Genomic DNA, 27,381 nt, shown 5'->3' with positions numbered 1-27,381 from the left:
CATCCACAAGATGACTGACAAAAACCGACGGGCTCATCACAACGCTTTGATGACGACGCCGCTTTTGTCGCTTCATAAACTTAAACGTTGATATCAAACTTCGAAAAGGAGGAACCGATTTGGTTTGCAAACTTGGGGCTACTAATCTGGCGCCAGATCCTAACATTTGACGTTCGCTTAAACATCAAGACGCTCGAATCCAGTGTATGTTGATACAGTTAACTCAGGACGACAACCTTCGTGACGCCTTTTTGACGCTGTAGTTCCCGTCATAAAACTCTGACAAGGTAAAAAAAAAGAGAATTTTTTAGAAAATGTGGGATTTTTCACTTTCCAACAGATGTCTTTGCACTCATTCTCACTGAGCATGAGCGAAAAACAAGGTGTGTAGAAGCAACAATAAGCATGTGGCATAGTCCCGATATATTCCTTTAAACTTAAGGAACCTGAACTGATATTAGGTTTAAACGACTAAGGTATAGTTACCTGCGATCGTCTAATACAGTGTATTCTAATCTGATTCTAAACTGGAAAATCCTCGTTTTGTAGATTGTGCCATCATTGTTTTCAGGAGAATACATGAAGGGACTGAAGCGATCCTTAGCCAACCTGCATCGCATGACATTCGATTAAAAAAAAAACGTTGAGTAGGGTTTAGGTCTCCTATACATACTGCTGCAATGGACTTATCAGCCGTAGATTACAGTCATCAGTCAAAAGTTGTAATCGACTTTGGGTACTATAACTGAATACGTCAGCTTGATGAATGTTTGGAGACTGATTATTACTTCGTGGTCAATTCAAAATATCATTCAACCCTGAACATAACTTATACTCCAGTTGTCTTTCAAAATAATTCGCTACGATTACAACTCATCACTGATTTTGATAATCAATTTAAATCAAGGCTTTAGCGTTGCAGATAAATGTTGAGAACCTTGATTATACCCACAAAGTTAAAGATATCAAAATCAAATGGCAAACACAATGTTACCGGGTTTTTCTTCTCCTACAACGATTACTTTATCGGGAGATCTTGAGGAAGGCCTCGATGAAGTGCCTTCCATGCCATGGATGACCATTGCTTACTACACCTGTGAGGTGATCCTAGGGGTCTGTGCAGCCGTTGGTAATGCCACCATAGTGTTAGCCGTAGCTGTCACCAAGAAGCTCCACACCATACCCAACACCTACCTGGTCTCACTGGCCATTACCGACTTCTGCATGGGTGTTGTTGGTATTCCTTCCCTGCTGCTCGCCCTCAACGGTTACCCAAGGAACTACGGCCTCTGCATGACGCTTCTGACCATCGTCCTATTGCTCGACCTGTGCTCCATGTACTCTCTCCTGGCACACACCTTCAACCAGTACTACGCCACTTGCCGACCCTTCCACTATTCAACCATCACCACCCCGAATCGGGTGATACTTCATGTGTTCCTGGCTTGGGCTGTTCCGCTCTCCATGGCTTTGGTCATGCCGATGGGTTGGAACAACGGTGATGCTACCAAGGATCTTTGTGTCCTGATCGAGATTGTCAGGATGGACTACCTGGCCTTCCTGTTCTTTGTCGGTATGATACCACCGTTTGTCGCTATGTGCATTATGTACCGCAGCATATTCAAGGCCATCTCAAAACAGGTAAGGTGATTTGATAAACACTAATAACCTATGCGGAATAACCGCCTCTTAACTCAACAAGATCAATACAACAACAATACAATTATACATGTACCGCAGATATACATTTCTTATTCATACAATATGGTCCATTTGAGATTTAACCTACCTCCACACATTTAGTTCCATTTCTAATACTGTGACTCTTTTACCTTCCCAGTTTTTCTTTATCGTTTTAAATACAGTTAAAATATCCGAATGTTCTTTTTCACGATATGTAATTATCGCCAGTCTGGCGTTTGATGTTCTCCTTTAAGCCATACGAAGATTAGTACATATCATTGATTACTACGAACTGTTTATGTGAAGTACACTGTAAAACATCTATAGTGGTGTATAATTTCAAATAGGACAGCATTGGTCCTCTGGATTTTTTCATGTGCTGTTTTCCAATTAAAACCAAATTTTACAAATAAATTGATTTTAATTATTGAGAGAGAACCAAGGACGGATTCATACATCTGTTAAGTGGCGAGGGGAGGGAGAGGGAAATATTACCATGATTTCTGAAAACTCTCAGACAGGCAAAATCCAGAAATAGACAACCGTTATGTGCACTCTTTCAAAACGATTGGTAAATACAACCAGTTTAATTTTGTAAAATATAACCAAAAGAACCCATTAAAATGTGTACCAAATAAAACAGAACTATCAATTTAATCATGAAAATCGCTAATTTTCCTAATATGCTAAAGGAGCATTTAGTCTAAATGTCTTGTTTGCACTTTCCCCCTTTTTATATCCCGATTCTTTCTTTTACATTTTAGACTAAAGTCACCTTGCTAGCTGTCAACAAAAATGAAATGGTGGTTTAGAGGGTCCATCATTGTGTCTTTCCTTTTTTGCCGATTAGACACAAACAGCGAATATTTTAGCATAATCCGTTGTTGACACCATGGGTGTCGATCCCGGGGGATGGGGGGATATATCCCCCCCCCCCCCCCAATATTTCAGGTTGGGGGGATGGCCTGTACAATCATCCCCCCCCCCCCCCAATAATTCACTATAAAAAAATTTAATGATGAGAGCCAGATGGGAGTAGTTAATGGTTATTACTTGCAAGATGACCATCAATATACACATGTTGCTATCTCATACATACGTGAATGAGACAACCGTATATGAGACAAGAATATATTTAATTCTCGTTCATACGGCTTCATCAGGAAGTGATGAATTTATTCAATTTATTCAATCAACAGCATCATAGAAATGCAGTGCGCCGAATGCTAAGCCGAAGCGTCAAAAAACAACGAGCTAAATGTTAAGCGCGAAGCGAAAAAGTGCAAAACAGTAGAGAGTGGAAGAGAGAGACAGAGGGGATACAGGCGCGTAGCCAGGGGGGCAATGGGGGCGGTCCCCCCCCCCCCCCAAAAAAAAAAAAAAACGCCGGCCAAAGATAGAGAGAGAGAGAGAGAAGAGAGAGAAGAAAGGAAGAGGACGTAGGAAGAAAAAAATTAAGAGTCGAGAACGGTACAACGAATCGTCATCTTTCTCTGACACGGTAAAGCTTCGCGCGGGAGGGGGAAAATGAATATAAACAAGGATTAAGAGTAATAATTTATTGAACCGTCAAAGCTTCCGCACTTCGCGCGGTAGGGGGGGAAAACTGCATTCAGACAAGGATACGAAGCCGACGAATCGTCTTCTTTCTCTAATAATGTAATGAAATGCGAAAGCTTCCGCGCTTCGCGCAGGGATGGGCGAAAATGAATATAGACAAGAATTAAGAGTAATTATTTATTGAACCGTCAAAGCTTCCGCGCTTCGCGCGGTAGGGGGAAACTGCATTCAGACAAGGACACGATCCGACGAATTGTCTTCTTTCTCTAATAATGTAATGAAATGCGAAAGCTTCCACGCTCCGCGCAGGGATAGGCGTTAATGAATATAGACAAGGATTGAGAGTAATAATTAAATGAAACGTGAAAGCTTCCGCGCATCGCGCGGGAGGGCGGGGGGATTTGGACTCAGACAAGGACACGATACAACGAATCGTCTTCTTTCTCTAATAATTCAATGAAACGTGAAAGCTTCCGCGCTTCGCGCGGGATGGGCGAAAATGAATTCAGACAAGGAATAAGAGTAATAATTATTTAAAACGTCAAAGCTTCCCTGCTTCGCGCGGGAGTGGGGGGGGGGGGAACTGAATTCAGACAAGGATTAAGAGTCGAGAACAGTGCAACGGATCGTCTTCTTTCTTTAATAATTTAATGAAACATCTAAGCTTCCGCGCTTCACGCGGGAGGGTGGGGGGAACTGAATTTAGACAAGGATTGAGAGTCGAGAATGGTACATCGAATCGTCTTCTTTCTTTAATAATCTAATAAAACGTCAGAGCTTCCGCGCTTCGCGGGGGAGGGGGGGAACTCCTTCATCCCTGCACCCAACCCCCTAGGGAGCGCGCTTTGCGTGCTCACTACCGCCCCCCCCCCCCCCCAAAAAAAAAAAAATGAAATCCTGGCTACGCGCTTGGGGAGGGGTAGCAACCTGCCACACGCTTCTACCTCTTGGTTGCTTTGATCCATTGCCGAAAATATTTTGGCACCTATCATCCCCCCCCCCCCCAACCACGGATACAAATCGACACCCTTGGTTGACACCTGAAGATTGTCAGACAAAATATGCACAAGGGAACAATTTATTATTAAATCATCAATCATGTTACAAATTGATAGAGCAACTACCCTTTTTTGTTTCTCTCTCTCTTTCTCTTGTATATTGTCTCCAATAATCATTTCTTTAGCCATTCTCTTCTGTCGGAGGCGTAATATCTTGTCTAAATATCCCCGAAAGGACCGTCTACAATCGAGTATGACGTTGGCAACTTGGCATTGTTTATTTTGCATGACATTGCATGCACCCAACAACGTTATACAGCCCTGTGCCATCAGATAGATGAATGGCAGTGAATAAGCAATGACACTTAATTTAATAAAGACACATCTCAGGTGTACTAAAGCCATTATCGCCTCTTAATTGATGACTATAGTGCACCAAGTATTTGACAGCATAGGTGAGCGGGCACCTGGGAGAGTAATGAACAGAGATTTGGACATGTTATAAGTAGTGAATTGCATTGCTCTCGAATTGTGTACCACATTGTGTTAGGCCTAATGTGTGTCCTTAAGAGTTATATCGATTGCAATAGCAATGGCGTAATGAGCCGGAAAATTAAGGTGGCTGATCTAGGAAGGATTTGTTTATGTCTTAAAGATAAACTTTAGTTCTGGTAATGCGATTGCATTGTGAAAGAAAAGGTGTGGAAAGGATCAGAAACAGTTGATCATGTAGCATGTAAGTATTGATGTGCACTGCAAGGTTCTGGAATCATCAAAATCATAATAAATTTGACCGAGTCTTGGTAAAGTAACAAGCACTCACATAGAAAGCTATATATGGGACAACACACATGGTGTCGGGGCTAGTACTACCTTGATTTCCTTGTATTTCTATGCTCATTACTCAGCCAGTATACATTTTCTTCCAAAATTGTTTGGCACATGTCATTTATTTGTAATCTTGAACATTCAGTGTAAGTTTCGTTTGATTCTGTGAGAATTTTTTTTTTTTTTTACCAGTACTGGAGTTTATCTTTAAGCACGAGGATAGAATGTGGCAGTGGTAAACAGAGTTAAATAAAATTATCTTTCTTTCCTCTTTCCTTTTTTTCTTCCTTTCTTTCTTCCTTTCTTTCCTTCTTCCTTACTTTCTTTCTCTCTATCTTCATTCCCTTCCCTTAATTCCAATTTCTTGTTATTGTCATGGAACTTTAGAGGCGGTAGCAACCATACCCCCCCCCCCTCCCCTCCAAGAAAAAAAGTATGCCGGTAGTGATATCTATATAGATCAAATTATCGATATTGTATAGAAGAAGACCAACTTGCTGTTCAAAAAATGGGGTAAAACCCTTAATGTCACAGTCGGAGTTGACTTCTTCTTCTTCTTCTTCTCCTTATTCAATGATGAAAGGTTCACCCCTTTCATTTTCCTCTTCATTTTTCTATATAAAATTCTTCCCTGAGTTATTTGATATGGAAAGGAGTGCATTCTGTGATTTTCTTACTTACAGTTCTTCATGATTTGCGCAAATATGCACAGTATCTGGTAGCTTTATGTCTATACAAATTTGAACTCGATTTTTAATTGAAGCTGGATGGAGGCTTTATTCGTACGATATGACGAGATCCTTCTCATTTTTCGCCTTTTGAAATTTGTGAGCTATATTGGGCGAAAAGGAAACAAACCTTTCAATTTAAGGAGAATGAAAGCATGGATGGTTAAAGGTACTATGTCCCATTTGCAGGCCAAACAAATGAAAAGGTTAAATTCCAATGGCATTTGAAAGATAATACTAATTTAGAATTGCCCTAAAGAAAGTGGGGCTTGAAAAAGTCTTCAAATGGGAAAATAACGACTATTGGTTTTCAAATCGACTTAGGAGCTATAGAGCCAATAAGTAACAGTCTTGATTTTCAGACCATTGTACCGAATGGTCATACGTTTTATGCTGCGCAAAGATTCAATCAGTTTAATTTTGGCCATCACAAGAAGTGGGTTATTGATGTAGACAAATGCTCATGTACCCTTTACAGCTCATTTCATGTATGTTATTACCAGAGAAGAAAAAAAAGCCAGTCAGTCACTCGATAGTGTCTGACAGTGAAGTCTAGCAAGTAAACAGGTTTCCTTGCATAATTTGAATATTAGGACACTGCTAACGTTTAAATTTTACAGATAGGACATACATGACATATTCATAATTCCCGCAAAGTTCTACAGAATTTGAGGTTGGCTGCAAAAGGGACATAGTACCTTTAAAAGGGTTGTCATGAAGCCGATCAATGTCAAAATTCGGTAATTTTGCAAAGCCATTGTGTTGCAGGAAACGACCTTTCCATCAATTTTTTACAAAATTATGCGTGTGGCAAAAAGGCGACCTTGCGCATAGGCGAAGAAGGAACCTAATCAATATGTCTTTGAATTATCGATGTGAAAAAAGAGACTATTATTGATGGCAGCCATTCTGAAGCGCCAGCTGTGTTAAGTCTGACAGACATGAGCGCTATACAGAAAACCCACTATAATTATTACTATTAAAGGCACACTGTACTACTTGTAGCTACTTGCTCCCTCTATATAGAAAACTTCCCCAATCGGTGCCTGTTGGTCCCCCATGATCCTCTTTTTCTTATGTTAAATGAGAGCTGAGTTAATGAGATAGCCACCTGTCGCAGTGACCTCGCTGGCTCGCTGGGTGGTCTAATCCCTTCTAGCTCATGTAGTAAAGCCTGCCTTTAAAGGGAGGCTTTACTACTTCAGCTAGAATGGATAAGACCACCCACTGAGCCATCGAGGTCACTGTGACAGGTGGCTATCTCATTAACTCAGCTCTCATTTAACATAAGAAAAAGAGGATCATGGGGGACCAACAGGCACCGATTTGGGAAGTTTTCTATATAGAGGGAGCAAGTAGCTACAAGTAGGACAGTGTGCCTTTAAATAAAACTAATGTTTCTGGTTATACCAACCGAAAAATGTTCATGGTCATGTAAGTCTTGTCCTGACGACTGCTTCACACTATGTTTACCAATCAACGTTGAGACGACTGTGGGTGCAAAATTTTAATGAACATGTTATTCATAGCCATTTAACTTTGCAGAATTCGTCAAAAAATATAATTTCTTATGTGAATGAGCTAAAGCTTAGCAGAAAAATAGATTATTTTGACCATATTTCATATTATTCATGATAATGAGGTATTTCTCCGATTGATGCCTTATAATCCTCCCAGACGCTTAAGATCATCCGATTCTCTATCGCTTGCTGTTCCGAAAATTAAGAAATCATGGGGGGATCGATCATTTGCACAAGCTGGACCTCACCTATGGAATTAATTGCCACAATATATTCGTTATATTTCAAGTGTAGATTGGTTTAAACATGCCCTCAAAACTCATTTGTTCAAAGCGGCTTTTCAGTAGATTTAGAGTTACTTTCACATGTCGTTGTTCATTTTTGTGTATTTTTGTGTGTATTTTTGTGTACTTATAATTTTTCTTCTCCATGCGCCTCGAACACATTAGTCATGTGGAGTTGGGGCATTACAAATACTTTATATTAGTATTATTTATTACTATTGAACCTCCACTTGTTATTTCTTGTGCTTCATTTATCAAATTTCCATTTGCAATAGATCTACGCTTTATCATTTTTATCACGTGTAGTGTGGGAATTCGGTTTTCAAGTAGAAAAAGGTATATTTAGATAATGGAGGACAAATTCAAATTCAACTGTCTGTTTGTAAAGTGTGGACCTACACCCCCCCCCCCCCTGAGCGCACGAACATACACAAAACGCACCCACACACTCGCACCAAAACAAAATTTGTATAATGATGCATTTTGATAGGTGCTAAGAAGAGAGTTAGGCATTGGATAAAGATTTGTTTCGATTATACAAAACTTTGTTTCTACTATGCATTTTTTTACAGGTACATATATATTTTGAATATTTTGATCAATTCAAAACTTCGTGTTTTCTTTCTTTTGCAGCTGCACCAGTTGGAGGATTTAGAGAAGATAAGAACGCGACTGCAGGTTGCAGCCCCATCTGAAGGCGCTTCAAAAAAGGATCCTTCAACCGGCAAAGATCACCCTGAAGGCGGTAATGCGAAAAACAAATCGCCCGACGTTTTGGCGTCGGGGATTTCACGCCAACCGAGCATTGATAAAAACGACAGGAAGGACAACGGATGTGGAGACGGTAGCGACAATTGTGGGAAGATGGGTAGAAAAGCTAATGATGTTAATAAAAAGGATGGGAGCGCTCGCAGCGTTCCAAATTCATTCAAACGAGTCGAAGCCGAGCGCAAGAAAGCGATCTTCTTTTGCTTTCTGATGCTCTTTCTCTTCTTTACATGGTGTCCAATATTCACTCTAGACAGCATCATAGCTTTTGGTATAGTCCCAGGTATCAACCAACATCTCCTTAACTTAACTGTTCTTTTGAGTCACTTCAACAGCGCATTTAACCCCGTTATTTACGCGCGCAAGAGTGAGTTTCGGCTTGTTTTTAGGCGATGGTGGGCTAGAATTACGTGCCGAAATCGCCGCGTTCATCCGGATGGTAGTGGCGTGCATTCCTTGTCAACCGTAAGCGGAACGAATCAATGTCTGACTAATTGAAATCAAATTTACTCGCCATGTTTGTGTAAATATAACTGAAATCAGACAGCTGGTGTGAAATAGGGTGCAAATAATAAGCTCGTGTGTATAGTGGCATGAAGTATGGCGATAGATTATGGTGGTAGAACTCTGGATGCTATTATAATGATTATTGTATAGTTTAAAATGTGTATATTCTTGTATCACTACGTTTCGCACAGATTTGTCTTTGTACATTGCAGACGAAATTGAGATTCAATGTTGATTTCAATGTATTTCTTTATATCAACTAAAAAAACATGGTACAGAATTACATTGCAACAAAAAAATTGAAAAGAAAAAATCAACTCAAAATAAATATATGAATTCCCCTTTCAAAGATCCCCGTAGACGTAACTATCTTAGAAGTAATAGATTTAGGTGTTAATTAATTAAGTGTTACGGTAATCCATATTGCTCCTATATAATACCTCCTCACTTTTGTTAATATGATATCATTTGTATCACTGTCATGGTATGAGTACTTATTTCATTGTTGTTGTTGTTGTAATCATTGAAACACAGATTGACAACTCTATGACGTATATACGATTTGTTTCATAAAGTGGCTGCGTAAAACGGTAATGCTATATCTAGAGTATGCAGTAGCGGCATCAAAGACATGGAACAGCATCCCTCTTTCCATAAGGGAAATTACCTCTCTTGCCACCTTCAAAAGATCCCTCAAAACTCACCTTTTCCCCCAATGATCTATTTGGTACACTTCCTGTACTGTACTTTTTTGTCCTCTTTTCATATATTTGTATTTGTAAGCGCTATGGTACTTATTGTGTTTAGCGCTCCTAAATATTCGATATTATTATGTGCATGATTAAACTATTTTAGAGGAAATGGAAAATGTCTAATTTTTCTAGCTACGGCAAACGGTTTCATTAGTTAAACACATGTAAAATCTAAGATGTTAATTAATAAGTGTTAAGGTAATTCATAGTGCTCCTAAATGCCTCATTACTATTGTTGATATTGTATCATATTTATCACTGCCACTGTTATTAGTACCGATGTTATTGTTGTTATTGTTAATTAATTGAGTGTAACGGTAATGTTATATCATATATATATCACTGACACTATTATATGTGCCAATTTTATAGTTGTTGTTGTTGTTGTTCGAAACACAAATTGATATCTCTATGACGTATCTTCCTCTTTCATTTGCACTGTCCGGATAATTTGATTTTTTTTTTTTTCTCAACATTATTACTGATGAAGTAGTTGATTTGTGTCATAAAGGGGTTGTGTACAAACGTATTTGCAATGGTTATATCAATGATGCATGCATGATTAAAACAATTTAGCGGAAATAGAAAAAGGCTTGCTTTCTAATTACGGCATATGGTTTCAAGGGTTAAATACGTCAACAATCTAAGACTCCTCCATTCATGAAACGGTAAAAAAAAAAATGTTTTAAATATAGCAATATATCGATGGAATATAAGTAGCTGCTTGCAACAAACAAAGAAAGCATACTCACTTATTTATGTATAGCATGTATATAGGATTGTGAAGCTAACTGAGCTCGTTTTACTATTTTTTGTCTTTTTAGGGTGGCACCAGCAGCTAGTTAAGTTTTCGTTTAGTCCACTTTTTCTTTTTTTTTTTTTTTTTTTTTTTGGGGGGGGGGTAGTTTCTAGGAGTATACCTATTTTTTCCTTTCCTAATTGTGTTTCTATAATTATGTTGGTTTAGACAGTATTTACTTATCTGTTGTCAATCCCTTAAGGTGTATAATATATTTCTCTTTTTCTCTCCACGTTAAAATCGTTCGGACATGATTCATTCGCTGGGTTACTTGTACTCTCAAATAAGCATCCATGCATGTTTATTGTCTGTTTTGAGCCAGAAGGGCATTATCTCATATGCTTTGATACAGATTTAATGCTCTTTTGGATAAGAAAAGACGATATATAAGCTTTCTATTAATTGCCCCCCCCCCCTCTCTCTCTCTCTCTCTCTCTCTCCCCCCCCCCCCCCTTGTTGTGTGAGAACAAGGCTTTTGGGGTGGGAAATCAAACAATTCAACCCCAGGCGCGGTACTACTAGAAGATTTTTGTTATGGAGGTAGAGCTTGAATTTATAAAATGGGGGTAGAGCCCCATTCCCCTTCCCAGCTCCCCCCCCCCCCCCTTATAGAATCTCGACTCTTCATCCGTCATTATATACCGGATGCCAACTGCCAGTCATCTAATCAAGCATTAACTTTCATTCATCTTTACAAGCACTTTCGCTTATTGACAAATCCACCTCCCGGAAAAGCCATTACTATCACAGCTTTATATTGGAAATGATGCGGTCTAGCTTGAAGAGAGTGATTACAAAATGGAATGATGAACATAGAACACGCGCTTTGTTCATCCAAAATAGTGTCTATTCAATAACGATTAATATTCTCAATAAAGTTAATGGACTCCCATCTAAGGAACTCTCGTTGTGGAATGAATTTTTGTGTGTACAAATACTTCCTGCGAATTCCTGCGAATTTGAATGAAATGATCACGATTTCCAAAAGTACATTGACTTGTTTTTGTTATGATGTTAATACTTCCGCTTTTAAATTATTTGTTAGGCGTTTATTTCCCCGAGGACGAAGATTCCGCCCAACGAAGCCTAAAAGAGATAAGAAAGAAAGTACTTGTACCTTTTGAACCCTGCTTTGTTCCTGAAAATCTCAGATGATTATCGCTATCAGCCTACAAAGTGGTTCAGTGATACAAAATCTTTCTCTCGTCATACCTGAAATATATTGTCGATAAAGACAAGGATGATTCAAATGTACTAATCGTCAAAACATGTTTTTGCTCTTGATTTTATAAAGAGCTCCATGTTGCTATACACTATACACTGTATTCAAAATATGAGTTTCAAATATTACTTCTACAATGAAGTTTTAATTGTAGTTCAATACACTCTCAGTATATTTGAAAGTGATTTTTTTTTTTTTTTTTTAGTAGACTGGTCTAGCCTCTAGGCACCCCTACGTGCTCATGATATAAGGCGCACGAGAAACTTAAGTCAGACTTGAGTTTCTTGCGCGGGGTTTTAATTATCCTTTTTTTCTTTATACCTCTAAACCCTTAGCATATCAATCGATTGCAGAGTAAAGGTTTCTTAGGTTGATTATATATATATATATATATATAAATACAAAATAATTTTTTAAAAATCACGTGATTGGTACACTTTAGGAAAAGTAGATTAAGTATGAAAGATACACTCCTGTATCACCTTCGGTATCATCCATACACTTCGTAACATTTTTGGAAATTAAAGTCGCTTGAGCACGACATTTTGAAAACATTTTGGTTGGTGGATGTATCTTTCTGTAAATTAGCACATGATACAGACATGAAACCCCTCATTTTCTAATAAGAGATTTTTCGGAACACTGCCCCTCTCCTCCTTATTTTCACAAAATTTCACTACCGCCCCTCCCCGGCCATGATTACAGTAATACTCTTTTTCTATGCCTACATTTCCCCTCGAGAATTTCAATAGTAAGCTTGAATTTCGATACTTCATGGTCACATCCTAAATAAAATACTGTTCAACCTTACAACTTCAAATTGTTGATAATTACACTTAATCGACACCGACTAACCAACCCCTTCCGCAAAAGCAAGTGATTCTATTTGGCTTTCATGAAACTCTTTACCCTTTACTAGTAGTCAAATTTGATATCGTTAGGTGCTAAATTGTCACTCTATTACACAAATGAGAAACAAACCATGTTCATGGATTATCTGTAAATTTGTTGTAATTATTTGATGTGAAGGGCAATGAATTATGCTCTTCTCCATATTATCAAGGGCACTTTTGGTCTGGATTCTGCAACGTCTACTTTATTTGTAATTACGTTTGGGTGCTCTTTTCCCCCGAATGGATAATATTTGAGTGAAGTGTGCCGCCATGATAATGGCTCGCTCGTAGTAAATTATGGGGCTTATTATGGGGTAGGGTACAAAGACAAAAGGCCACGTGCCCTCCCCCGTCCCACCCCCCTCCCACACACACACACACACACACACGCACACACACAAACAAAACGTAGTAAAAGAGATAAAACATGGAGAGCGAAAGAGGGACGGGAAATGGTAGAAAGGAAAAGGATAGGACACCCCTATTCCTAATCAAGGGCCTTGCCTATTCACATTCCGACCATATCATTCTTAATAATACCCCCTCCCCTTATCTTCCTTCCCCTTGATGCTAGAACCCCCTTAATGATCATGATAATACCACCCCAATAAACCTTTTTTTTTTTAGTAAGACATGAAAACAAATTGGACAATTCGTTTTTCACAGATAGGCACTTAGGTATTTAATGTGATGCACATTATGAACAACTAATTCATCATATTTTAGCATGAATATCAGGTATATACAATAATACCATTGATACTGGTTAAAATTCTGTCATTTTGTTGCCTAAAGGTCGGTTGACATCCAAATATAAGTTGATTCCTGTTGATATGTAGGGCTGCATACAACTCATATTTTGTTATTCAAATATCTTTACATATTAAATAGATTTTTTAATATTTAAAAAAAAAAATCTTAGACCTGCTAAGCTCTATCCTACAAAAATGCTCCCGATCTCATTCAACCTGTGACAACATCTGTCAATCATTAGTGAGCTAACAAGAGACATGCAGTGGTATGTAACTTCCCCCAGCGCAGCACATGCTCAGAAGAGAATTGCATTCTTTCATACACTACCTCCATATTACCTTTCTTTTCCTAATGAAGATACAGCACGTCTGACATAGCAACTCCTATGTTGGTATTGCATGGTTTATTGTAAACAAGTTGTTAGCTCTAGTTAAACTTCATACCACTGTCTCTTGTTAAACTATGAAAAAAACTTCTTTATCAAACTACGAAAAGGGGTAATGCGAACTTTTCAACATAATCAAGAGAAATGAGTCTAATTTGACTTTATTCCTCTTTTTCCACTTGTTCTACTTTTTCTCCTTTTTCTCCTTTTTCTACTTTTTCTACTTTTTCTATTTCTTTTTATCTAATTGTTCTTCTTGTTCTTCTTTTCTTCTTCTTCTTTTTTTCTCTTTTCTGTTTTCTTCTTCATTTTTCACTACGACCAGAACCATCTGCCTTTTGACTTTATTTCTTGACTAGTTCCAACTCTTAATGATTCGTCATCGCATCACATACATTCTAATAGGCCCGAATTCGACAAAGTTTATGTGCGTCATATGACGCGTCTCGATGCATTTCAGACCAAGGTTCAGACAAACCTTGGTCTGAAACGCGTCAAGACGCGTCATAATTATGACGCACCTAAACCTAGGTTTGTCTACAAACCTCCTTTGTGAATTCGGGCCTAATGTCTGTGATTTGAGAATAAAATATGCTATGAACATAAATATACAATATGTACAAGTATTGGTATAATTAGAAAAAAGAAGTTTAAAATTTGTTTATATGATTATAATTGCTTTAATAACAATGCAAAGAAACTTAATGACTACAATTGTCGAATACAGACTGTTGCGCATAAAGTTGGAATAACTTTTTGACTTCTTTTCATGAAGTGATTGTGAGAATATCATTTATTATGAGCAGATAAAGTTATAAATCTTCTCATAACTTCATTAATAAAATAAAATAACTAACTGGGGAAGGATACATTAGGACACGGAATGGAATGACACTGCTAGAGTGTACTAGGGTGGCAGAAAACAGAGATGTGTGGCAAAATGTTTAATGAGATGATGAAGCGGGTCCTAATCAAATGATTGGTTGAGAGCGTACACGTGACCAGGTATTTATTTTGCCTAACACGTAAATTTACTAACGACCGGTCATTAGTAAAATCGTGTTATACAACATCATTTTATAAAACAAATAAAACATCATCTTTATATAAAACAATAAATACACATCATTTTGTTCGGGCATTAGTAAAATTACACACACTCGGTACCTTCGAAACAGTCCAAAAACCCTCGGCTATCGCCTCGGGCGCGTTTGACTGTTCCAAAGTACATTGCGTGTGTAATTCCTACTATTGCCTTCACTGCTGTGTATTATTTGTATAACAATCAACCCCCAAGATCGGAGAAGATACCTTGATGAATAGAAAGAGTCACAGAGATCGATCATTCAAGTTCGGAGAAGATGTAACATTTATCTTTGAAGAATAAATCATATTTTATGACCAGAGTTAAGAAAAAGTTATTCCAACTTAACAGGCAACATTGTATGTGCTTTTCGAATGTGTATATAAATACATTTTCAGTAGTTATTTTATGTACATGTAGAGCTGTGAGAATACATACTGTGCTTTGAAGATGGGACGCAAATATATTTTGTTTTATATATATTATCATAACACCTATAGGATGATGAAAAACAATATACATTATAAAAGTATAAAAAGTATATAAAAAATTACGTAAGAAGAAGGAAAAACATGTATATACAGCCAAGAAAAAACTTAAGGTGATCATTAGATTTTAAGTGCACATGAGGCTATAATGAATGTAACAGCATGAACACAACTTCTTCTTTTTTAATCAACCTTAGGCAAAAATCAATGGCCTTGTACGTCGTCTTTTGGAATGTAAGAATTATTGAATGAATCACCATGATATATAGTCTGAACATGGTTTCTACAGGGCATACACTATGGTACTGACATTGTCCTTCGGTTGCTTTTTCGCAAATAGTTGCGATCATGGTAAATATACACTATAAAGGTAATCATAGCAGTCCACGAATCGAATAATAATCAATATACTGTGCTTAAATATATTTATGATATATGTAATATACAATAGTATTTCTAATCTTCCGATACCTTTGATTAATAGCAATTAAACTGTGAATACACAAGGCGGTTGTCGTAAGCAAAATCTTACGTTCTCGTTATAAACTTTTTGCACTGTCTAATAAGACAACATTACGATTTTATCATCAAGTTATATTTATAATCGCAATTGAATCGAAAGCTTTGTATTCAAGTACTTGTATACAAATAAGATTAAGACGGGCTTACCAATACCAACCGTGCTTTTCAGTACAACCCTCATTTTTACACCTGACAAAGAAAAAGACCTACCTTCAATAATGTTTAAAATGTAAAAGCTATTAGAACTATTTCGATGTTTATAATATTGTTTTCAGATGTAATATCCTTATTTTGTTTTATCATACATTTTCTGTATACATTCGAGTATGTTAAATAAATAAATTATAATTAAAATAACAATATAACAACATTATGCACTTGTTTCATGTGTGCTCCATCATAAAATCAAAATAAGGAAAGGACCATTCTTACAGGTATATGCGTAATACTGCGTATACCATCCTTACAAATAAACGTGTTTAAAAAACATCCAAAATACTAAGAAATGGATGAAATTATTGCGAATTTCAGCATATCCGTCACGATGAGCAGAAACTATATTAAATGGATCCACCTCATTGCCTGTATGAAAGAAAAAGGCAGAGAGAAATCACGCAATTATTTCAAAATAAACGATGAACAAAGGATACTTGAGCGTGATCGTTTTAAAATGTAAATACCGGTATAAGTCCTCACTATCCCCAAAGAAAAATCTCTCATTTCGTTTCACTTCAATTGATAATGCGTGGAGAACAAAAAATATATAATCACTTCTTTGAAAATGCATGGGAAAACAAATTCATTTCATTTCACTTCATTGAGAATGCATATTTGTAAAAACGCTTGTTATCTTTAAAAAATCCTCATTTTAGATCAAAATTATGAGACAGCTGTGTTAGGTTTGAGGGCCGATGGACTTATTTTGAGAAGTGGGGCGTAGATTAGTTTTGTCTGTGAAGATATACATGTATGTTACGATAATAATACTCTGAAAGTGGATAGACAATTTTGAGACAGCTTCATTGGAATACCTATCAGCGCCAATTGTTGAAGTGGATCGAAATTATGGGATAGCTATAAAGGACAGACATTGATAGCATCGACCAAACATGCTGGTATTAAGAGGCATGATACATTACAAGAAGAAGTCTGAATATTTCATAAATACATGTAGAATTGAAATTTTTTAAAGGTTAGAGGTACAGTGTGCTTCAATTGTTCGAAAACAAAACAAAAATCCATCACCAGCGAGTTTATAAATTCTAAATGTTTTAACAATTAAATTATGAATATTTCGTCGCTGTTTTCACGAGGTGACGGTAGTGAAAAAAAATTGCATTCACTTTGCGTTACGATTATTCTCACTACCGTCACTTCGTGAAAACAAGGACGATTTGTTCCATTACTTTGAAGGTTAATCTTTCCAAAATGTTAATATTTCACCTTTTTAGTGCATGCCCCCGCTCAACCCATGAAATTACCATACCCCACTAATTCACCTACCCGGAAGAAAAAGGGAAGGGGGTCTGTATTGGTACGTAATTCTGTAGTACAGTGGGTAAGTGGGTGTGTAATACCTACGAATAGAGAACATTAAGTTAGCTAATAACTGCAAGACGAGATTAATATAAGATAAAATAGGCATAGAGTGTGTTCCATTAAAAGGATAGTAGATTTCTTGTTTCAAACCGCAAATGCCTTCAAAGTGTATGGTCATTGCTCTTATTCGTATTTATGACATTTGTAGTGCCCTTTTAGAACCTAAAAATGTAATGAAGGTAATTTTAGACCCCCAAAATGTGTGAAATTTAGCCAATACGATTATACCAATTTAGCTCCACTCCACAAAAATATGGTTTCCGTTAGTTAATTAATTGATTAATAATAACAATACACGGGCTAGCAGGTTGTGCATATTATAACCAACTCGAAAAAGCCAACATCGGCATTAGCTGGAATAAAACGTATATGGCACTATTTAGTTTTTTTCAACGGCTAGTTCAATTTATCGATTATTTGTGGGTCACCACAAATATTAGAAATTGCTATATTTATGGATATTGCAGCCGTCTCTAAACCGATTTTGATGAAACAAGGATGATTTTGTCATTTAAATTGTATGTACTTTCAATTTGAAATTCAGTTTTTCTCACAAAAAAAATTATTTTGTCTAGCGCCCTCTGCAACAAAACTCAACTATCCAAAATATGTTTTTATATTGCAAAAGGGATGATTATTTCATAAAAAGGGATAATTTGTATTTTGTATTTGTATTCATTCACAATTCAGTAAAAATCAAATATGTATGTGATTGCACAGTGCTGCATCTTAAATTTTAAAACAATTTTAGTAAATAATTATAAGTTACATTATCTTGAAAACGAGATCAGAAAAAAGAAATACATCGATAAAACAGTTAAAAAAGGCAAAAATATATCATATGAATAGAAAAACACAATCGAATTTCACAGCATGAAAATATATCCAAATATCAATAAAGGTAAACGTTAAACTGGTTATAACAAAATTATTAAATAATAGATTATTAAGAGTTGGGTGTTAAATTGTATAAAGGTGTAGTATTTCAGACAATACAGATAATTTCTTAAGAAAAGTAGGCCTATTTTTTCTACCTCGACGTTATTGACACATTTGCATGACACACTTTAAAAAAAAGATGATTATTAAAAGAGAAAAGAATCGTCAGAGAAATTGAAGTAATTTCAAAGAACAAAATGTTAAATTGGATGCTCAAAATGAATTTGAATGTCTAACAGGGCAGGATTACGTGATCATGTCATTCTGAAATGTATGCACGCTTGACAAAAAGCGTACAATACCCCATGAATTTGAATGAGAAACATTTAAATTTGATTGAATCAAACACGAATTTGAATATACAAATCGCGAGATCGAACCTTAGAATAGCCAGACTGGGACTAATTTAATTTCGTTTGAATGGATTGGAAAAGTTGTGAAATTGGCCAGGAAAACATATACTTTGTCCTCTCTTCTGTTTTTATTTTAATTTTCTTCTTTTCTTTTGTTTTAATTCTTCTTCTTCTCCTCCCTCCTCTCTATTTTCTATTTGTCTTCATCCTTCTCCTCCTTTCATCTGCTATGCCTGATGTAGTTCAACTAAAGAGAACAGGGAGTTTTCCCAATAGATCAGTTCATAGTTAGCACAAGATAAAAATGATCTCAAATATGTGCTATTTATCGAATACTCATTACTTCAGCTTTTACTCAAGCATGTACAATTATATTTCTTTAAACTTGAACCACCTAGCTATTATTAATTAAGTGATGAGTCACTCTCTTTTTCATCACACGAACATTGCGTTCGATAGCACTGATGTCGAATGCTCGTCGGGTAAATTTATTTATGAAATGGAATCAAATAAAATGAAATACAAAGATATCGAATTAAATCAATCGAAATTGATTGAAATGAAATGGAAATCCATGAAAGGTAATGGAATGAAATGGATTGGAATGAAATGAAATATTATAACATGAAACAGAATTTTAGGAAATAAAATTAGATGACAAAAGAAATTAAATGAAATGGAATGGAACGGAATGGAACGATATAAAATGAAAAAAGTATGAAATGTAATGAAATGAAATGAAATGAATTGAAATGAGATGAATACGTACGCAGCTGGTAATGGTTCACCAACCATACTTGGACCACTGCCACTTATGGAATGCAAGCCTACACCTATGTGGACAAGATACGGTGAGTTATGACGAGAATAATCAAAATCAACATAGATACCGCTATGATTTATAGAAAAGAAAGTGATCATCACCCCCCCCCCGTCCAAGTTTGTTTAACTTTGATTGAATGATTGGATATAATTCATTCACTGATTCATTGATTCAAACATTCTTCAAAACACGAATAGAAAAAAGTTCAGCAAATAGACTGGAATCCTCAAACAGATACAATTGAATATCAAATACAAACACATATATATCATATAAGCGTGTTATTTTACAGTGCATTGGTATTTGATGTATTGATTCCCATAATTTATTTGTGCTACTCGACATTCTTGCCAAAGATGTGACTGTGCCATTGGGCGCCCAGGGCAAATAAAAGGTTGATTTCAAAGTATGTCTTCTAGTATCAACAAATCACCAACCAAACTTTTTGACATCGTTTGCATTTAATAACTTTAAGGAAGTCGCCGTTTAGATAGTGGACCAAAAGCTATTTTCAGTCTAGTTGCATAGCTAGGTATTATCATTATTAATATTAGTAGTAATAGTAGTAGTACTAGTGTTATAACGATTTATATGGATGAGAACATACCAGTTTGCGTCGTGTTGATTGTTGATTTCGTAACATCTTTGCCCCTACTGGAGTGGTTGCTCTAAAAAAACACAAGAGAAGCAGATCATTGGGTGTATCCATGTTATCATAATACAAAATAACAATAAATATAATAAAAGTATTAGCTACATTGCGCATGTATCCATCCAAGGGGATGCTTAAGGGGACTGCAAAGTACTATTATTACCCTGGCTTGTGCCGAGCTGTAAGTACATGTATTTTTTTGTGAAAGATTTAATTGAATTGGTTATTCAAAGAAATAGGCAGCCCTCAATCTGAAACTTGTTGTTGTACCATTAATTTGAACAAATACAGACCATAATACGTTTTATTTCGAAATAGAAACATAATAGACTACAACATAATTAATACGTAAAAAGTTATAAAATGATATAAACTGTTGACAATGTTAACAATTCGAAAATGAATAGTGAGAATTTTGACACTCTCCAAGATTTAAATATTTATTAGATGACAGTGTCAAATAAGTACTGTTGAGCAATGTATTAAATAAAATCGTTGAGAATGTTGGTTGGTTTAGAATGTACATTACCAAACGCAGATTACAAAAATAAATAATGAGAATCCAACCACTTTATTTTAAAAAGGGGTAATAGAGTATGAGAGGGAATTAATTACCCAGAAAATAATAAAGAAAGATTAGCCTTTGTCCAAAAATAATTTAGCACATTAACATGAATTGAGATCAAAATATATGTTTGATTGTTTTTTGGTTCATAACTGTAAAATTAATTAACAATGTTGATACATATTCAAAGAGGTAACGGGATTTTTTTTTTTTTTTTTTTACTTCTTCTATTCATGAATGTTGGGACACTTCTTCTCTTCATGAATGTTGGGACAATATGATTTATTCTTGATAGATATCTTCTTCGAACTTTACTTATCAATCGAAAAGGTCACAGAAATAGATCAATAATATCCTAAGGAAATTTTGTCTTTCACTGGTATAAATTTACAAATGAATATAAAAAGATAAATCATCAATACAAGTTACAATACTGGTTAACAGTTAGAATACAAATGGAATCATATAAAGTAGGTAGATAACATTAATGTAATAGAAATAACATATAATAGTGAGACGACAAGAAAATGAACGTTTATTTACCCTAGCCGAATTATCCCCGACCAATGAGGTATTGAACGGCAAGATACGACTCTTGCGCAGGCGCAGTGCAGACCGGATCTGTATGAAAGTAAGCAAGGAAATGATGATGATGATAATTTTTTTTTTTTTTTAAAGAAGAAAACGAAGACGAAGAATCAGCTCAGGAAAAACTCCCCCCCCCCCCCTGATAATGTCATCTTGGACAATCACCCTCCCCCCCCCCCCCCCCCAGGTCAATTACCCCCGAAAAAAATGTTAAAACAGACTTATTATCAGGGTGGACTACCCCTTTAATGAATAGAGGGTAAATTTTCGGGGATGTAATTCTCCTCGGGGGTGGTTGTCCTTTTTGTCCCGGGGGAGGGGGGGGGGGTATTGTCTTTTGGGGGTAGTTTTACTGGGAGTAATTTTCCGGGGTCGATTGTCCAGGAACTAATTGCCCTGGTACGACAATTGACATCGTTTCTCCTAAAATAAACCCTTTAGAAAATTGAATGACGTTGTGGGAATGAGGGTGTTTCGTGTTGTGCAAAGGTGTGAGTGGATTGTGGGTGACGGTAGGAGTGAGGGTTATCATGATATGTTGGGTGTTTCAGGGGACGGTGGTAGGGTGTGTGTTTCCTTCGGGCCATATTTACACGGATTCCTTACCCCCACGCTTCTACCTTCTTTCCTTCTTTTCTTTTCTTCCTTCTTCTTTCCTTTCCTCCAAATAAACAAAATCACGTGAAAATCACGTCAATATCAAGGTATCGACTTGAGGAGAGTTACGTTCTTCAAACACCTGACATTTACGTAAATGTGTTAATACGTTTATTGCACTAGGTAACTTAAAACACACGTACACTAAATCACGCAATTGTCACTGCAATATCACCATTATAATAACGTGATTATCCCTACCTTGGAGACCATGGTTTGTAAACCTAATACTCCCGTGTTTGTTTGGTTATGAAATTACATCTTCATAAACGAAATTATCGCGTCACAGAAACACGTGAAGCGTTAGTGATAGTTTTAGTCAAAATATCTGCGTGAAATTCACGTGAATATTACGAGGCTGACTTGAGATGAATCATGTTCTTCATTCACCTGAAATTTACGTCGAAGAGGAAGTATGTTACTGTAACCCGCGTTCAACCCAATAATTAAGCAAATGTTACACAATAAATGAACCAAAATAATAATAATCATCCCGTTTCTGAACATCGTGTCTTGGATCTTCCGTAATTACGTTCAGGCGCGCTGGTAGCAGTTTGGGGTTAGAGGGGGTTGGGGAGGGGGTGGGTGCAAACATCCCAGAAGAGAAAGCTAGTTGCAACTGAACCATTTAATGCCAACTGGTAATCCTGGAAATTGAAATGGGCTAAATGATCCAGTTGATCCAGGCCAGTTATACTTCAACTGGTCTAGCTGAGCCATTGGAACCATTTGGTTAACTTCCAACTAGTTGAACAGCAACAGTACTTCAATACTGGTACGTCTGTATTTCCAATGTAAAGACATTGGTAATAAGTAGACTTACATAATTTAATTAATCGAAAAAATTACGTATACTTGTACTTTATTGAAATTATTTTAGTTCATAGTTAATATTTCCCTTATTCATGTTTAACTAAATGTAATTTATACGAAGTAGTGAAATGTCCTAATAACTGGTAATTTATATTTGTAGTATTTTCGAAATGAATTGCATATAACTAAATCATCAGTAATTAAGAAATATGCTGTAAATTCAGATAAATTGTTTAAAAAACATAGATCTGCACGCACCCCATTTTTAATATGCAAATTAACTGGTGTCAACTGGTGCAATGAAAATATGCCAACAGTCAGTTATCAACTGGTGAACATAGAAATATGCCAACAGTCATGGTATTATCACCACGGAACTTAAATAGTAACTGTGAAACCATCAAGACACCCAAGAATAACTCATTTTCACACCTGGAAAACACGGAATACCCAGCTTATATAAATAATCCGTTTGAGTCACGAGATCATCACCGCGGAACTGCTGGCAACGTTGACTACCATTTAAATAGGTGTTTTAAGACACCTAATCATGACTAATTATTCACACCTAAAAGTCACGTATGCCCAGCTTAGATTAATATTCCGTTTAAGTCACGAGATCATCACCGCGGAACTGCTGGCAACTTTGACTACCATTTAAATAGGTGTTTTAAGACACCTAATAATTACTAATTTTTCACACCTAAAAGTCACGTATGCCCAGCTTAGATTAATAATCCGTTTGACTCACGGGATCATCACCGCGGAACTTATGGCAACTTTGACTACCATGTAAATAGGTGTTTTAAGACACCTAATAATTACTAATTTATCACACCTACATATCACGGATTCACAGCTTAGATTAGTAATCAGCTTGAGACACGTGATCACAACCAAGAAATTTATGGTAACTTTGAAACCATTTAAAGAGGTGTGTAAGACACCTCCGAATTACTAATTTAATATAACCAGAGATTCACGGACAGAACAATAAGACGATTAGCCGGTGTAAGTAACGTGATTATTACCATCAACCTTGGATAACCTGTGAAACCAATCGATAAAGGTGCTTACAAGACCAAATAATTACGTATTTATCGCCACCATCGGTTAACAGACAAAAAACTCGTTGCTTGGTCAAGTGGTTATTTGGTCATAAACAATTTTATAAACAGAGGTAAGTGGTATCACGTTACTCCAGTCGCGTGATAAACTGGTGGTTTTTAGGTTAGATGAAAACGTGAACAGGAATACCTTTTTTGTTTAAATGAAGGCACGTGTCGATAACGTTTAAATCTAGTTCAAAAGGCACTATACTTTAAAATCACTTAAAATACACTCCCAAAAGAGGTTACTTTTTAGTGTTCTGTTTATTGGGCTTTGAAATATTAACTTTTCTCTCTAGATCTATTATCAAATAGGAAGTGCAATTTTGACCATATGTAATAAACCTTTTTCCGACATCAAAACGGTGTTCCATCCTCATTTACTTTGCTGAATTTCTTTGTATGATAATGCCAAAAAATTGACATGAAGAATGTTTTCCTTTCTTTCTTTATTTGCATTTTTTTAATGAGAGGGACAAATTAAAAAAATATATATTAAAAAAAATAAAGAAATCGAAGAAATTCAATGATCTTACCTCAGCGTTGATGAAGATCTGCATGATGAAGATGAGCACGCCTTGGAATGCGTTGGAGATGGCAAAGACATAACTAAAGATGACTGATATATTAACTAATACACCTGTCAACCAGGTCACACCGAGGATGGGTAGAATCACAATCATCGCCTTTAAGGTTGACCTAAAAATATAAATTTGATTTATCAGTCTGACACAACTAAAAAGAAACGGCTAAACGGAAAATAGATAGATAATGGTTTATTCAAATCAAATCAAACATGTAAACAATAAATGTTCATTAATTCCATGCTTCGTAGCTAAAAACTAAATTGGGCAATGGATTACAGAATTAATTATTACAAGGTAAAATTGCACTTACTAATAATAAACTACTATAGATAATAATGCAACTCTTGGCACCGGCGTCGAACCGCTGCGCCACCCCAGTCACCAGTGGGGCACGAAACAGTAAGATCATATACCCCCCTGATGAATAGCACGACGCAACGGATCAACACCCATGCATACAATATACAGCACAATTCACAGTGAAATAATGAATACAAAAGGACAGGTATGGCGGAGGAGAAAAAGAAAGGGGGAGGGAGTATAAGAAAATGATAACTTTTACATGATTAAAACATTACATACTTAACAAGAAATACATGCGTAATACTGTACATGGCAATTAACTGGTTTAGAACATTTCAACTCTGAAAATAGTAGTGTTGCATGTGGAAAATTACAAAAATATAAATCTATGTTTAGCATTAATCGTTCAATTTTCTATGAACTTAGAAAACAGCGGATAACGAAAAGTGCTTATTAGTGTATATTATAGTGCCAGAATTGGACTCATATTTTCCAGCAATCACGCATAATTTAGAATTCAGAGCATTTGGATCAAAAGATAACTGATGTCAGTAAAAGCAGACATTAAATTGTAATGGGTTTGCAAGTACTGTTCGAAAATAACTATTGAGGAAAAGACATGTTTACTTACTTGATCTTTTCTTTATCTGTCTTATTCTGGAACACCTTCACCGATCTTAGAACCTTCACAGTTAATATCATTACAACACAATTCATCTGTAGAATTGGAAAAAAACATACAAATAATCATATTTCAAGTGCAACCGTATGGTTACCTATTTCAATGATTTAATTCATTACGGGGATTTCTTGTAGTTGCAAGTAACGGTAATTTTCATTTAATTAAACGAGGAATTAAGAATGAATGAATAAACCTTTAAGTTTCCTCATTAATTATAGCAGTATTTGATTTCCCTTTTCATTCTCCATTCTTTTTTGTTAAATGCAATATCATTAATGGTAACGTCTGTTTTATATCTCAATAATAAAGCAAACGCTAGGATCGAACATTTACCATGCAAAGATTCTAAACGTGTCTTTCTGCATTGAGTCTTGACTTTATGATAAGCACTGCGTAGAAGAAAAACATCAGTAAACCGTGTCACGAACTTGAATTTCGCGAAAACGCAAAATGGCGTGATAGTTTGAGATAATCGAGCGTTAATGATCATGAGATATAATCATCATTAACCTAAAAAGTATGACCTACATACAATTTTATTTAAACAATAGTAAAAAAAAAAAATTAAAAAATTACTCCCTAAACGAGGGTTATGATTTGGACGTTTTCGCCCAAATGCAAGGGGTGTGGAAATTATTCCAAGAATAAAAAATATATATTTGCTATACAAAATAGCTATTTTATTATTCTTTAGGGAATTTGGACCATTATTTTACCCTTCCCTACCCCACCCCCACCTCATGCATCGATCTACCTTTTCAATATTCGAGTTACATTACTTCTTTAAGCGTGCTTACTAGATTTTAGAATTAAGTGTAACAATTCTATAATATTGCAATAAATCAAATAAATCTAAATCGACTTTACACTGTAAAAAAAGTTGGGCAATATTTTTCAACACTTTTCAACCCAACCATCTATTGGGCAATATTTTCGTATTTTGCCCAACAGCTGGTCAAGATTTTCCCAACAAGTGGGCTACCGTAGTCGGGCATATGGCAAGCCGTTTTATCATTTAAACATATTTCTTGATATCAAGAAATGAATTCTTGATATCAAGAATTACCATTGCTTTACAACGTAAAATCATTTCTTGATATCAAGAATTCGAATTCTTGATATCAAGAATTCATTTCTTGATATCAAGAAATATGTTTAAATGATAAAACGGCTTGCCATATGCCCGACTACGGTAGCCCACTTGTTGGGAAAATCTTGACCAGCTGTTGGGCAAAATACGAAAATATTGCCCAATAGATGGTTGGGTTGAAAAGTGTTGAAAAATATTGCCCAACTTTTTTTACAGTGATAGTATGAAATTATGGTTTTATTTACCAATGCAATGATGAGAGCTGGAACCACAAATATCCAAATTCCTCCATTCTTTCTGTTCAACCAACAGCTACAAGTTATGAAGCAGATTAAAGATCAACTCATTTAAACATTTTATTTTCAGAATATCCAGAATATATAATTGTTGAACTTCCAAAATACTTCCTACATGAAGTTGATGATATAAGGGTCTTATTTCACTCTCTCTTTCTTTCCTACCTCATGGTATTCATGTAAAGTACAATACCAAAAAATGGAGCCCCGTTGCGAACCACGTTACAAAAGGTAAGACGTGTTTGTTAGTACGATATATAGATTTATTAGAATAAACATTTCTGTATCCTTCATTTTTACATTTTCTTAAGTAGAAAATAATGAGGTTTGAACTCATCCGTCGTTTTGGTTTTTCAACCAAGGCCCTGCACATGAATTATAAACTATGGAGTTTAAAAGTCATGCTTAAACTTCAACGACAACAAAACTGTTGTTTCCTTCATTTTTTACAGTCACCCGTTTCCATGAGCAGAATCTGTTGAATTTCCAATTAAATTAAATGTGTGTGCACGGGTCTTCCTGGCCGCGGTCAAACTGTGACCCCGCCAGAA

General features: G+C 36.0%; 1 protein-coding gene across 1 annotated transcript; it reads left to right on the top strand.

The window, feature by feature from the left end:
• The first annotated feature begins 987 nt into the window (after positions 1–987).
• On the top strand, positions 988–10,470 carry LOC115926486 (adenosine receptor A3-like). The gene is made up of 3 exons (XM_030991240.1): positions 988–1,641; positions 8,235–8,486; positions 10,453–10,470. The coding sequence occupies exons 1-3, from the start codon at positions 988–990 to the stop codon at positions 10,468–10,470; spliced, it is 924 nt and encodes a 307-aa protein (XP_030847100.1).
• The last annotated feature ends 16,911 nt before the right edge of the window (positions 10,471–27,381 follow it).

Source organism: Strongylocentrotus purpuratus, unplaced genomic scaffold (assembly GCF_000002235.5).
Source record: "Strongylocentrotus purpuratus isolate Spur 01 unplaced genomic scaffold, Spur_5.0 spur5_scaffold_2, whole genome shotgun sequence".
Lineage (NCBI taxonomy): Eukaryota > Metazoa > Echinodermata > Echinoidea > Camarodonta > Strongylocentrotidae > Strongylocentrotus > Strongylocentrotus purpuratus.
This window is presented reverse-complemented; position numbering and strand designations above follow the sequence as displayed.

Excerpts from the sequence above, each read along its gene's own strand:
- LOC115926486 (XM_030991240.1), top strand. The coding sequence starts at position 988 with ATGTTACCGGGTTTTTCTTCTCCTACAACGATTACTTTATCGGGAGAT. Across the intron at positions 1,642-8,234 it reads TCAAGGCCATCTCAAAACAG|CTGCACCAGTTGGAGGATTT; the intron begins GTAAGGTGATTT and ends TTTCTTTTGCAG.